Source organism: Phalacrocorax carbo, chromosome Z, assembly GCF_963921805.1.
Source record: "Phalacrocorax carbo chromosome Z, bPhaCar2.1, whole genome shotgun sequence".
Lineage (NCBI taxonomy): Eukaryota > Metazoa > Chordata > Aves > Suliformes > Phalacrocoracidae > Phalacrocorax > Phalacrocorax carbo.
The window spans coordinates 56,304,671-56,318,064 of record NC_087548.1 but is presented as its reverse complement, the minus strand read 5'-3'; the positions used below and the strand labels follow the sequence as shown (position 1 = coordinate 56,318,064).

The window sequence follows — 13,394 nt, the reverse complement described above, 5'->3', positions numbered from 1 at the left end:
ATGAGTGTATCCACGTGAAATTTCATAGCTTGTGGCCTAAGGCTTTAGCAAGCCTTGCTACTAATGCTATGTATTAGATTCCATTTGAGCTAGAATGTGACTTCTACAATAAACTATTGAACTAAATGACCAGTAATAACATAGATTGCAAAATTGTACTGGCTCGCTTGTTGAAAATGACATGAAAACAATTCTTAAATTATACAGGATATGTGTCTGTGATTAGCTCCTTGTACTTTCCCTCATGCTGGTATTACCTTGCTACATTCATCCTATGAGAATTGGTTTCTTAATAAAAACTGAGATAAACCACCAAGTCTTCTTTGAATTTTGGTTTGCGTTGGGTTTTTTTATAACATTTGTCTGCAAATAAGTTTGGCTTAGCTTCAGGTTACTTCTTTTTCAGCACATTAAAAAGATATAATTACATTTAAAAGCTATACTTACATGTAGTTCTAAAAATGATTTTATTTTTATTTTCATTTTAATGGGAAACACTTTTGAGTGAAAATACAGTTACTTAGTGCAGAGGGCAATTAGCAGTTATTATGGAGATTGAAATAGCTGTGTGAGTTAGTAATTTGGAGTGGTGATGAAGGCTAACAACTTAGCATTTTGCATTTCCACTGTCTTTGAAGTGGTGCATTCCACGTTCAAAGAATTGTTTTTCCAAAGAAGACTGCTTTCTACAGGACAGGGTATATTAATGTTAATACTTGGGAAAGGTACGAGGTTTAAATTAGGCCAGTAGCAGTGGGAGATCCCCAGCCAAAGGCAGGTAGAGAATGTAGCAGGACAGCAGTGCTTATTTTGTTATTTCAGTGGTTTATTTTCTGCCAGCTTTACTAAACCCGTTTTTTCCTTCCTGTTTGACTTCTCCTTTTGCACTCCCAAGACCCTAGCATACCTTATTTATCTGTATTTCTCTTAATAGACTCCAGTCATAATGATGTAAAAAATTCTCCTATCCTGAAAGCTCCAAGTTAGGCCACAAATTATCCTTCTCTCTGACTTGTTTTATCACAACAGTAAAACAGATTAAATAAGCAACTCTGAATAGCAGAACAAATGCAGCATAGTTTATTTAGGATTTGTTCTTTGGCAAGGTTATCTGAAATCTAACAAAATACATAACTTTCACAGAAGCTTTGCTCTCAAGGCACTTCTCAGGTATCTTCTTCCAGTTTTTTTTGTGTTGGGCTCCTGAGGACGGGCAGCCTTCTAAAAGAGTTACCCTTTGTCTGGATATCTACTTTCATGAACCTTCAGGTACATGTCTGTCTTTTTACCTGTTTTTCTGTATAAAATTCAAGTCCATTTGGTTAAGGAGTTCAAAAGAGATTGAGCAACAAGCAGATACGTTGTCAGCCTGTTTCCCTAAGGAAACCATGCTAATAGTTCTGACAGATGTAGAGTTAAAAGTGATCACCCCCATTTACTTTATATTTATGCTTTTGTTGTTTGTTTTTGGCCTTTTTCTGTTCCTTAATCATTACTAGTGACTGCTTGAGATAAAGTATAGTAGGGGAAGACTGCAGTTTTTGTTAAAGTATTTGAAAGCATGGGGCTGAAAAGGAGTGGAATTTAGTAAAATTGGCCAGAAGTCAAAAGAGAGAAAACCCACCTTTTTTCTCTTAAACACCTGGACGAAACTTTTAGGTGTTAAGAAAGAGTGTGCTCTCACTGGAAAGAACACTGGAAGATAAGCTATATGTCAATGGTAACCTACCAAGAAGCAACGGATAATGTTCAGAAAAAGAATTGTCCCTGTAAAGCTAAGAACCAGAAGAGGTCCATAATCTAGTCTACAAGTAAATCTGAAATAAGACCTCTAATGATCTGTGTAATACCATGCTCTGAGAGGAGCAGTTTAGGAACACAAAGCCATTGTAGACAAGTTCAGTTTTCTCTGCATCAGCCATGTGCAATTAAATGCAACTTTGGCATCATTTTGGTTCATTGGAATAACGCTATGGAAGAGTGAATTGGAAGTGGGTGGTGAGTGGACAAACTGGAGAGCAGCATAATACTACAATTTAGCTTGCACCAGGAGTGTTCTGTCAGACAACTGTATGTGGTGTTTGGACTCAAGGATGGATCCAGTGTGGTAGTTCATGTGTTGGTTTTTTGTATGTTCAGTCAGTGAGCTCTGGAGTAGAACTTGTATTTTTCTGTATTTTCAGTTGTTATACTTGTTAACAGCGTAACGTGTTATAATTTTGACAGAATAGTGGAGTGAAGGGGAGAGATGTTCATTGCATTTGCTGCTGGATTCAGGCACCTGTGGGAATTACTGAGAAGAATGACAGCTTTATTTAATGATTCAATAGCATGGATACACAATGAAGAGGAGAGGTAGTTACTTGTGTTCAGAACCAACAGGGAGAACGTTACTTGGAAGTGAATGGCCTTCATATCACTAGCACTGAAAACTAGGCACTATGTTGTCCTTGCAGAATTGTAGTGAAGTACACAGACTTAACTAGAGATTGATGATCAGGTTTTTTTCATGTTATGTGAAAGTACTTTTCAATTACCATTACTATACTATTCAGTAGAGTGCTGAAGCACCTCTGTGCAGAGCGGGCAGGGTTGAAGTGGGCTGCAGTACAGGGCAAATGTCTGATTAGCTATGTGAATACAGACCTGATGGGAAAGGGATGCAATGCAGAGTGCAAGCTCTATATGACATCTGCTTACTTACAAGTATGGATTCCAGTGTTGTAAAGACTGTGCTTACATATCTTTTCATGCTTCTGTAGCTTATAAATGCTAGGGCAGGAGGGATGTAAAATAGGTTATGCTTTATTTTCTTCATGTAATTCTCTTTGCTGATACGGTTCTGGTTTTGCATGGATGTTAGAATTTTTATTTTTCAATGCTGCTAAAAAGTAACTTAGTAGTAATTCTTTTAGGGGTTAGGGACCCATCACCAATCTGTGCTTTAAAGATAATAGATAGGGAGGTGCTTCATTTCATGGTGTTTTAGTGGAGTCTTCAATAAGTCCCCCCTAATGCTAGTTGCAAAACAATACTGAAGTATGGATTGTAATTCACTCATCTGGAGGTGGGTTTTGTTTTTGTTTTGTGTTTTGTTTGTTTTGGTTTTTTTTGCACTGGCATAGAGCGAAGACAGTCCTAGTCCCAAGCGACAACGCCTTTCCCATTCAGTCTTTGACTATTCAGCAGCATCACCAGCCCCATCACCGCCAATGCGACCATGGGAGATGACATCAAATAGGCAGCCTCCTTTGGCTCGACCCAACCAACACCACTTCTCAGGGGAACGATGCAACACACCTGCACGAAACAGGAGGAGGTAAGCCAGCTGTGTAGATTGGGGAATAATTTCTTACTCTTTGGATTTCAGCTCAAGGGATGTCTATTTCAGGCAGCACTGGCTAGATCACACATGGTAAATGTCTTAACATTTCCTTTGAGCTGTAAGTCATTATAGTTGTAACTGAAAAGTTACTGAAAGTAAGTCAGGTTGGTGCATCATCCCATAATTTGTGTGAATAGACAACACAGGCAAGAGTGCTCATTAACATTTTTTATTATGAGCCTGATTCTCTTTCACTTTGCACTGGAGCAATAAGCATTTAGAAAAATACAAGGAAAAATTTTTCTCACCAGGGTACTTTTAAAGATATTAAGAGTTATTGATGTGGTACCATTACTTTCACTGCAGTCACAATTATTTTCGTACATAAAAACAAACTAAATAAAAGATGAGGTATACTGTCTGGGGAGAGTGAAGAGGTTAGCACAGTGTCAAACCGTTGCTGAGGTCGGTGATTCACATGTGATAGAGTTAGAAGTTTGGATTGGCTTTAGCTTGTGGCTCATTAACCTCTCAAAGCAGAGGTTTTGGAAGAAGTTCCAGTGGTCATGGAAGAGTACAGATTGGGTGGCCAGGTTGAACTGGTGCCTGGATGGGTAGTAAAGGAAAGCGTGAAACCACAGACTATTCTAGTTCAACTAATTATCCAAACCAGAAGCTTTCATTGCCTCCCATTCTGCCTCAAAAATGCTGAGACATCTAGTGCAAATTAAAACACACTGTCCTTCTGTTTGCTTCTGAGAAATATTGTGGCTTGGTTTGTACTAAAATTGAAGTGTCTGTGTTTTTCCATGAATATAAAATATTAGACTTAAAAACATATAATTGCTTTTCTTCTGATTCCATGTATCAAATTTGTCAACTATGATCAGGCTGGGGTAGTTTTGAGGCAAGACACTTTAAAACATGCTAGTTTTCTGTGTTTGCTTCAAGTCCAGCAATCTGAAAGCTTTCAATCAGTGGCATTCAAATTCCAGAGCTCTCGAAAACAGTTTGTCAAACTTCAGAAAGAGGTTGAACTGTGAACTTGCAGTGCTTATTGTGAAGACAAAAGATTAGGCCTTTTGTACAGTTTGGTACAGGGATACTCTACAGGGGCGTTTGGTCCATGAAGCATTTTTGACCTTGAACTGAGATGCCTCGAATACGGTACATTTGGCCATTTTTGCTTGGTGTTCAGCCAGCTTATACAGATTTCCTTGCAATGTTCATTAACATCTCCTGCAGAGGAAATAGAGTGGTTACCAAGCTAAATGCCAGGTGGCTGCATCTAGACAGTTTTGATATGCTGTGGGATGAAGGAGAATAATGGGATATGTAGGAGATGAATGTGTGTCTGACATTCAGGTGCAGTCAGATGTTACCAAGGTAGTGGCCTATGGCTTGCAAGTAAACTGTGCTGCAAATGGAGAGACACCTCAGTGCAGAGACATCTTCAGTCTGACAGGAGTTGTTAGTTTGGCTGCAGTGTTGTGGACACAAAGTGTTACTCTTTCTAGGCCAACTCACCTGCTCATGGGTAATAACACCTGCTTTTGCTCTAATTAGGGACATTTGAATGTGTCAGTACTTTGTTTCCCTGCACTTGAGTAGGGGCATTTTTTAGCTTGGGTGCACTGTTGCATTTGAGCTGGCTCTAGGTCAATTCCAGAGTAGTACTGCTCCCAATCTTCTTCCTAGAATAGGATCATTAGGGAGAACAATGTATACATGTCTCCTATTTCGCAGGAGTCTTTTTGAGTCTTAAAGTGCTCTGGGGCCGTATCAGAACTAATAACCACTCTCGTGGATCAAAGGTTGATTCCTTAAGATCATTGTGAGTGCATCTGTTATTAATGCTTTAGATGAGGTTATGCATGTGCTTTTGAAGCCAATTTCCTGTTTCCCTGCTTTGTTTTCTCTCTTCCCATTGCAGAGTGGTCTCAGAGTTAATGAGGTTTTCAGATGAAGATAAGATGAAAGGTGCACTCCAATTGCAAATGGTCATTCAGCTCAAGGGAACAGACTAGGGCAAGTGCAAACAAAACCTCTGAAGTGTGTGTAGTGTGGACATCACTTTGACCCAACATCATCAGCATTAACTCTTTTGTCCTACCAGTTCACTCTTGTTGGTCAGCAGAGGCTGTGCTGGTTTTTTATTACCTGGATTTTTTCCATTATCTGGGTTACTATTTAGACTGTATCTCTTTGTACCAGGGATTTTGTACTGTGCCTAGCACAATAGTGCCCTAATTCACTGTGGTTTTTTTCAGATTCATTGTAAGCAAATAAAAACTGCATTTAGAAAGGTAGGCTTCTTGTATGAACTTGCAGAAAGATGTTATTTTTGTCCAGCTACTTATAATACAGATCAATTGTGAATGTAAGAGCATAATGCATGCTTATATGAAACAGAGGCCATTCCGATTTGTTTTTACCGGTCATTGTGAAATGGGGAGATCTGTATCATTGCTGTGCCTCACCTTTCATATGTGCTTCCTCTCCGCCTTGTCTTGAATGTAATTCTGAACTAATGGGATATAAGAATATGTTACTGCAATGAAATTGCCCTTGTTAGAAAATGTTAAGATCTGCAAATACTAACTCTGCATTTATGGATAACTTTTGATGGCTGTTCCTGCCTGACGGTAGGAATTCCTGCATTTTTTTTCACCACTTCCATCCTGTCTCTTTGTTTTAACTGGGCATTCACCATGTTTATACTATGCATGTAGAACCCGAGGAGGTTTTTTGTGGTTATTTTTTGAAGACTTCAAGCACAAGTTCATTACTGATGTTAAATAACAGTTTAGACCAATGTCTTGACAATTCTGAAGTCATTTCCAATAATTCAGGAAGCATGTAGAGCTATGTATCTGGATGCTCTGAATTTTGCTGAATGAAAAGTACAGTTTCTTTATAACTCTGCATGGGAGGAAAAAAAAAAAGGTTCTGCTTTTTCCAGAGACTGCTACTCCATTCATTTAAAAAAACAGTCCAGAAGTTTTGCCAGCCTTTGCTGGCTGTGCTTTCTTATAATTCTGGGTTCATAAAAAAGTAAAGCCAGACCATTTAACCAAAACAAGGGTCAGAGTAGTTTTATAAGAAGCTACCTTGCCTAAGTGCTGGTGGCAATTAGAGGATTTATGTACTACTTCTTATTGGAGCTTTCTTTTGTAACTTTCCTCTGTTCCTGCAGTTTTCCAAACAAAAATCCTCACATAGTATTCAGAGCATTTCTGTTTCATAGCAAGAAAAAGCAACTTTAAAGCAACCTTAGTACTCAAAAAAATAGAACATCTTTTGCATTAATAGTTCTGTGGTTAGAAATCGTATGTACCAGTTTTATCTAATGAGAATGTAACAGGAGTATCATTCTAGTTATACAGAGATGGAGAGTGTCACAAAAACTCTGGGAAAGGAGTCTGGAATTAAGTCAAATACACTAGTCAGACTGTAAATTTAGGTTCTCGGTGCTTAGAAGAAAACACGGCTTGTGTGTTCTGACATGGTAAACTGGAAAGATAAAGGCTATGCTTTGGGGGTTTTTTTGTTTCAAGGATGCTGTGTTACAATCTGGTGTAACTCTTCCTTTCTGACCTGTCATGAATTAGCATTTGTTTCAGTTCTAAAAAAGGCAATAATGGCATAATATCGCTGTAAAGTGGGGCAGAAAAACAGTGGCTTATGGCATCTGAATAGCTAGCTGGTAGTGTGCTCCCCCTCCCCCAGAGTATACCTGTTTCACACACCAGAATAGTCGGACTCAGCTTGAGGACTGTCTTGGGTTTGCCAACAGGTTTCAGATTTATTTGATCTTTATCAAATAAACCTGATAATAACAATGGGAATAGTGAAAGTGAAGAATCTTAAGTTCTCTTCCAAGCATTGCTGGAGAGGACGTGTTTTAATGGTCACAGAAACCCTTCTTGTCTTTCCTCTGCAGTTTGGTTCCTTCAGCCTGCTCCATAAGTGGGAAGCCATTTTGTCCCATTTAGCTTTAATTTGCTGATGCCCCTGGGAACTGTAATTTATGTGTTGTACTGAAAGTACTGGAAGATGGTTTTGTTCTTTCCTTTTCCAAATAAATGAAAAGTGACTTGATTAAAAACTTCTGTGTTTGTAACTTGTTACTCATTTTCTGAGTGTTGAACCTGAGGTGCCAGAATTACAGAAGTTGATATAAAAATACATAATCAAATGCTACATGTGTAGATCAGTTGCTCAAAAGAAGTGGATGCTCTGGTCTAAATCAATCTACACAACAGTTCATTACTCTGAAAGACTGCCACAATCACAATTTCCTGGGATATTCTGGAGAGAATTTTATGAGGCACTCAGTTACATAATGAACATGCAAGGGCTGAAAAATTAATTTGTTTCTTCAGAGGAGTCTACTGCTTTGTCTGCCATCACTAAGTAAGCAACCATTCTGTAGCCTGGTTAGAGCAAGGACCCTGGTGAAATCTGTGATCATGTAATTAAGGATTTTTACCTAGAATAAATGCATGGAAATCTCCTGAAGTTTGGTATCTTGACTTTTGAGCACTTGTCTTGGCAATGCAAGTGCCATTTCTTTAACAGGTTAATATTTACATTAGAGTTCTTCTCCTGATTTCCTTTACAGCATTAAGCTCTGCTCTATTAAGCACTTTTATGCTGAAAAAGGTGTCATCTCTAAGGCTTTTAGCAGTTTTGTGAGTAAGAAGTTTTATTCCAATCTAATAAACCTGTTCTAGTAAAATTTTCCATTATAAAAAAATCTATTTATACTTGGTACTCTTGTGGTTTTAATTATTAAGAAGCATTTGTGTCATTTATGTAATTTCTGGTTTTTTTAATGCATTTCCAGTCCTCCTGTTCGACGTCAGAGAACAAGGAGAGATCGTTTGTCTAGACATAATTCCATTAGCCAGGACGAAAACTATCACCATCTCTCCTATGGACAGCAGCAAGCAATAGAAGAGCCCCGAGCCTTTCACCCACCGAATGTATCTCCTCGTATGTTGCACCCAGCTGCTCACCCACCACAGCAGAATGCAGTGATGGTTGACATTCATGATCAGGTAGGAGCTTCAGAGTACAAGTGTTGAAGATGGGCTTTTTCTGGTTTGAGGCTGTGTTCCACTCCCATCCTGTCTGCCCGTCCCAAATTTTCAAGATCTCTCTCCTCCCCAAATTAGTTGGCAATGAAAGTCACAGAACACTAGATTCTGTTTTCCCTCTTACAGAGCATTTTTTCCTGTTGATTATTATTGGTATATGGAGCCCTGCAGTAGGCGGGGGTGGGGCGCGGGGAAACCCACACAAAAAGAAGGTCCAGGCTTTTAATAAAGAATGATAATTAACAATTTGTCAGTGCATGTGTTGGCATAGTTCTGTAGGCACCTGGCTCAATCCTTTGAAGTAGTTATTTTGCTTCTGAAGTTAATGTGGTAAAGATGTGATAACATAATTGAGGATATATTCTATTTCATGTGAAATACCTCTTCTTAGCTTAGGAATCTTTAAATAGTTAAAATACATTATTTAGAAGTGGAATTCACAGTGGCTATAATGAGTTGCCTACATGACAGCAGAACTCATGATACTATTGTTGCATAACCAAATTAGCCATCCAAGCCTAATCAACTCCTCCTTAAATTACATGAAAAAATGAGACGTGGTTGGTCCAGAAAGTAATTAATTCCTCTCTGTGACAACAGCTGGTATAGAGTTCTGTAACTGAGGGCCTCTGAAAGAAGTTGTCCTACTGAGGTAGCCTTTGTTGTTGTTGTTTGTTAAATCAGCAGGCTGCACTACAAGTGTGTTGGTTGCTACATAGTCGTGAACTGGGAAATAGAAATGCTTATGCAGATATCCACTTCTCAAAATGCATATGCACACAACGTCCGTTCTGAAAAAACTGTTTGCATTCAGTGCAGCTGCATACCACTGGTGTGTTGTATTACGTGTGCAGAGCACTTCTCAGTAGGGAAATATTTGCATTTTGGATACCCAAGTGCAAGGGTGGAAGCTAATGCCATTCTAGCCATCTCACAATCCTACATTTTAACGAACAATTTTACTGCTGCAGCATCTCAAAAATTCAAATCATGCTATTGCTTTGTGTTGCAAGATTACACCATGACAAGCCTGTATACACAGTTTTTCTGTCCTATTGCCTCTACCTTCCAAGCACCATCTGTGATCAGATGTCAGTGTTTTAAGACTCACTGAGGTCTTCCATGGTAATGTTTTATACTTCAGGGACATAACCATTTTGAGAGATCATTTGTTATTGTTACTCTGAGCAGTAAACATTTTGGAATCACACCCAGAATTACACTGTATGCCCAACTTTTGCACATGAGCTAGAACAAGAGCAAATTCAGTGTCTCTCCTGAGGCTGGTTCTGTCATTAGGGATACACAGGTTGAGATTTCAAGCTTTGTTCAGTGATCTGTGTTCTTTTTTGGCTTCTGTGTCTGACTGTACACTACCAGTTCAATAGGTTAGCTGTCTTTACTCATTCTCACTTTCCTAATGAGCTGTTCTTGCTTTTTCCACTTTAAGCAAGCAGGTTCCATTTTAGCAGATCAAGAAGGAAGAGGGAGCTTCCTTGAAATAATTACTTTTTATTAATCCACGTTCCCCTACACTTAAGCCTATTCCGTGTAATGGATGCTCTAATAATAGAGTATCAAGGATTTCTTGTTTAGTGGTTTTAAAAAAAAAAAACACCAACCCCGGGTGGTTTGTAGGTCCAGAATACCTCTGGATCTTAGTTTGATTGTTAAATTCTAGGGGATATCGCTAGCTAGAAAACTGGGTTATGAAGGTCTGTTTCCTGATATAAATCTGTATACTTGGAGGCTAGTGCCTCATAGTCATGTTTACTTTTTCTTTTCAGCTTTCCAGTTAGCTGTTCTGTTCTATCTGGTTAGGAGACTTAGCTTGAGTGTTGGTCTGAGCATGAGTCAAGAGATTGTCTCTTTGGAAGAAAGAAAATCTACACCATTTTCTTGTTCTTTAAAGATACACGTCTCTGAACGATTACTGAATCAGTCCCTTCAGAGTTGAAAAGATTCTTTAGCTACTTTTAGATTAGCTTTTTTGTGGGAGTTACTGCCGCCTTTTTCATGAGGACTAACCTTAGTGTGCGGGTGATTTAAGCTGAGAGATCTTTCTTGGCCTTGTCCAGAAACTGCTGATCAATAAGTAGTAGTCCTTTGAGAAGAATATTTTAATGAACAGGAATTACAAGAGTGTCTCCTTTTACACCTTCATTGTAAGTATGTTTTTTTCTGATATGTAAGTAGAAGATTATCTTACTCATTGTGCGGTACAACACTGTTAAGAGTTTACAGTAAGTGATTAAATTTTCTTTTCCTCTTGCTGCAGATCCATCAGGGCACAGTTCCTGTCTCATACACAGTGACAACAGTGGCTCCACATGGGATACCACTTTGCACAGGCCAGCACATCCCAGCCTGCAGCACGCAGCAGGTCCCAGGGTGCTCAGTGGTTTTCAGTGGGCAGCACCTTCCAGTATGCAGTGTGCCTCCCCCAGTAAGTGGGTCTCTGTAACTACATCAGCTTCAATTTAGACAGGAATGGCACCTTGGAGCTTCAGTGACTGGGTGGCTTTTATTGTTTTGGAAGTAGCGACTTTTTTTGCCTGTGGTCAGTTGCAGTGGCATAGCAATGTAGGCCTTAGAACTGGTAAGCATATGATACTTACCTGCTGTCTTTATAGAGTGTGACTGTTGAGTCTGGATGGTTTTTAACTCAAACTAAATGCTGGTTTATGTACTGACTTCTTATCAGCAGCTATTCTGCATACTTTCAGATAGTAAGAGGAAAGTTTCTAAGGCTTTTATTAGGCAGCTGACCCGGAAAAAATTCTTACTTAGCAGAAACCTTGTTCAGGTATGATATTGCAAAGTCAGTTTTCTTCTGAGAAGTAATAAGATCCCGAAAGATCACTAAAAGCTGAGAAGGGCTCTTCTGTCTCAAAATGCTCTCAAGAAATGAATCAAAATATTTCTTTATAATGATGTTGCTCTGTGCCTTTCTGGGAGTAAAATAAAGTGCCTTGACTGTCTAATTTGTCAGCCTTAAATTTGAAAGAATTTGAACTGTTTTCTCAGAAATTTTTATGTATCAGCTTGGAGATACTACTTTCAATGGCATAGCACTCTGATGCTACCATTTAGTGGAAGTTTCATTATTAAGTGCTGACAGGCACCAGAGCTGAAGAAGTGTACCCAAAGAAGTTTCAGCTGTACAGCTGAAGGTTGCAGAACATGCTAGAAGAGTCACAGCTTTTTTCCCCCTCCTTTTTTTAGTATAAATCTGTAATATTATACATAAAAACTATGTATAGTGTCCAGTAACTGTTTATAATATTGGTATAAGCACTGGTTTCTGCCAGCTGCGCATTTGCCAGCAGTGTGTGACTTACCTTTTCCTGTTGCACATTTTGTGGCCTGAGGGGCATGAACAAGCCTATGGCACTGAAACAAAACCCTTGATGCAACCACCGATTTCTTTAAGCTGCTTGTTGAAGAATGAGGATAATTTGCATTAATCCTGCCCAGGAGCCTTTTATCCCTGTGAGAGACAACAAGGTGTGTAGCATACTATTGGCCAGTCTGGAGTATTTGTGGGCAATATTTCCCCTTACCTTTCAAATTGGTGAAAATCTGTTACATGAGTCAGTGTGTATCCCTGAGGGAGGATGACAGACTACTACTTCTGTTTAGCGGCAGTGTTAGTGGAGCAAAGCAATCTCAGACTGGGTACCCAGAGATTGGAACAATATTTGCATAGTAAAAACAGCAAGGCAAGAAAGCAGTATCTACTAAGAAACAAAACAGAGAAAAAGCTAAAGCTATATCAGGGTTTAGGGAAACCCAAATAACAGATAGTAATAATCTTACCCTCTGCTTTGAACAGGTATATTATCTGTGCAATTCATAAAATGTTTTGTAATTCAACAATGAAGCTGTCCTTTAGATTATATGTAGGAGTAAAGCTCTAACCAGGTTGTTTGGACTGAATGTACAACAGTTAAGTGTGTTGAGAGAATGGATGTAGTACGAGTCAATATAAAGAATTAAGGTTGAATTTATGTAATGGCAGCAGTTGTGCTTTCTTCTATTGTGTCACAAATTGTGGAATAATGTAAGTAAGGAGGGGGCTCTGGAGGTTATCTGGTGATAACCTGCAAAGGGCAGTACGAGTTTCCAAGGATGGAGATTTCAACAGTTCTTCTAAGTCTCCACTACAGTGTTTGACTACCCTTGTGGCGAAGAGTTTGTTTTCTGTATCTGATTGAATTTTCTTTGCTGCAATGTGGTCCCATTGGTCCTTGTCCTTTCACTTTGCTCCTCAAGAAAGAATCAGGTTCAGCCTGTGAACTTTCCTGAAGACAGTTGTACAGTCTTTACTTAGTTTTCTGTTTTAAAGGCAGAACAAATCCAGTTCTGCAGCCTCTTCTTTCATGCAGTGTGCTCCAAGTTCCTTGTCACCATGTTGTCTTTTAGTGGACACATTTCAGTACATCAGTGGCTGTCTTTGGTACTGGGGACGCCAAAACTGCACACAGGACTTGAGATGTAGTTTCACAAGTTCCAAGTAGAGGGGTGGAATCACTTCACTGGACTGAAAAGTTATATTTTTAGTAAATCAGCCCAGCGTGCAGTAGGCTTTTTTGACTGCAGGAGTACACTGTGGCTCTTGTGTACTCCTATTTGATGTGTCCACCAGAACCCAGCTTTTTTTCTGCTCACCAACCAGTCAGTCTCAAAATGTCCTGCTCCATGGAGATATTCTCTCCCAGGGCCAGACTTTACATTTGTCTTTGAACTTCACATGGTTCCTGTCAACCAACTTCTTCAGCCTATAAAAGTACATCTGAGTGGTAGCCCTGGTCTTCAGCAGGTCAGCTTGCTTGCCAGCATCATCTGTGAAATTCCCAGTATCATTTTGTTACTTTCACAATATTTGTCTCTCTCACTGCATATGTAACTATAAAATAAACAAATGTCATTTATGACATACTTTCATCAATTTTATAACTTCTCGG

General features: G+C 39.1%; 1 protein-coding gene across 3 annotated transcripts in view; it reads left to right on the top strand.

The window, feature by feature from the left end:
• Window positions 1–13,394, top strand: part of RNF38 (ring finger protein 38) — a 127,332-nt gene that overhangs the window by 93,085 nt on the left and 20,853 nt on the right. For 2 of the 3 annotated variants that reach the window (XM_064439509.1, XM_064439512.1), the window contains 3 exons: window positions 3,126–3,319; window positions 8,175–8,388; window positions 10,706–10,873. In XM_064439509.1, the coding sequence (XP_064295579.1) occupies window positions 3,126–3,319; window positions 8,175–8,388; window positions 10,706–10,873 (576 nt within the window). The remainder of the gene's footprint in view (window positions 1–3,125; window positions 3,320–8,174; window positions 8,389–10,705; window positions 10,874–13,394) is intronic. The other variant, XM_064439510.1, reaches the window with a different exon arrangement.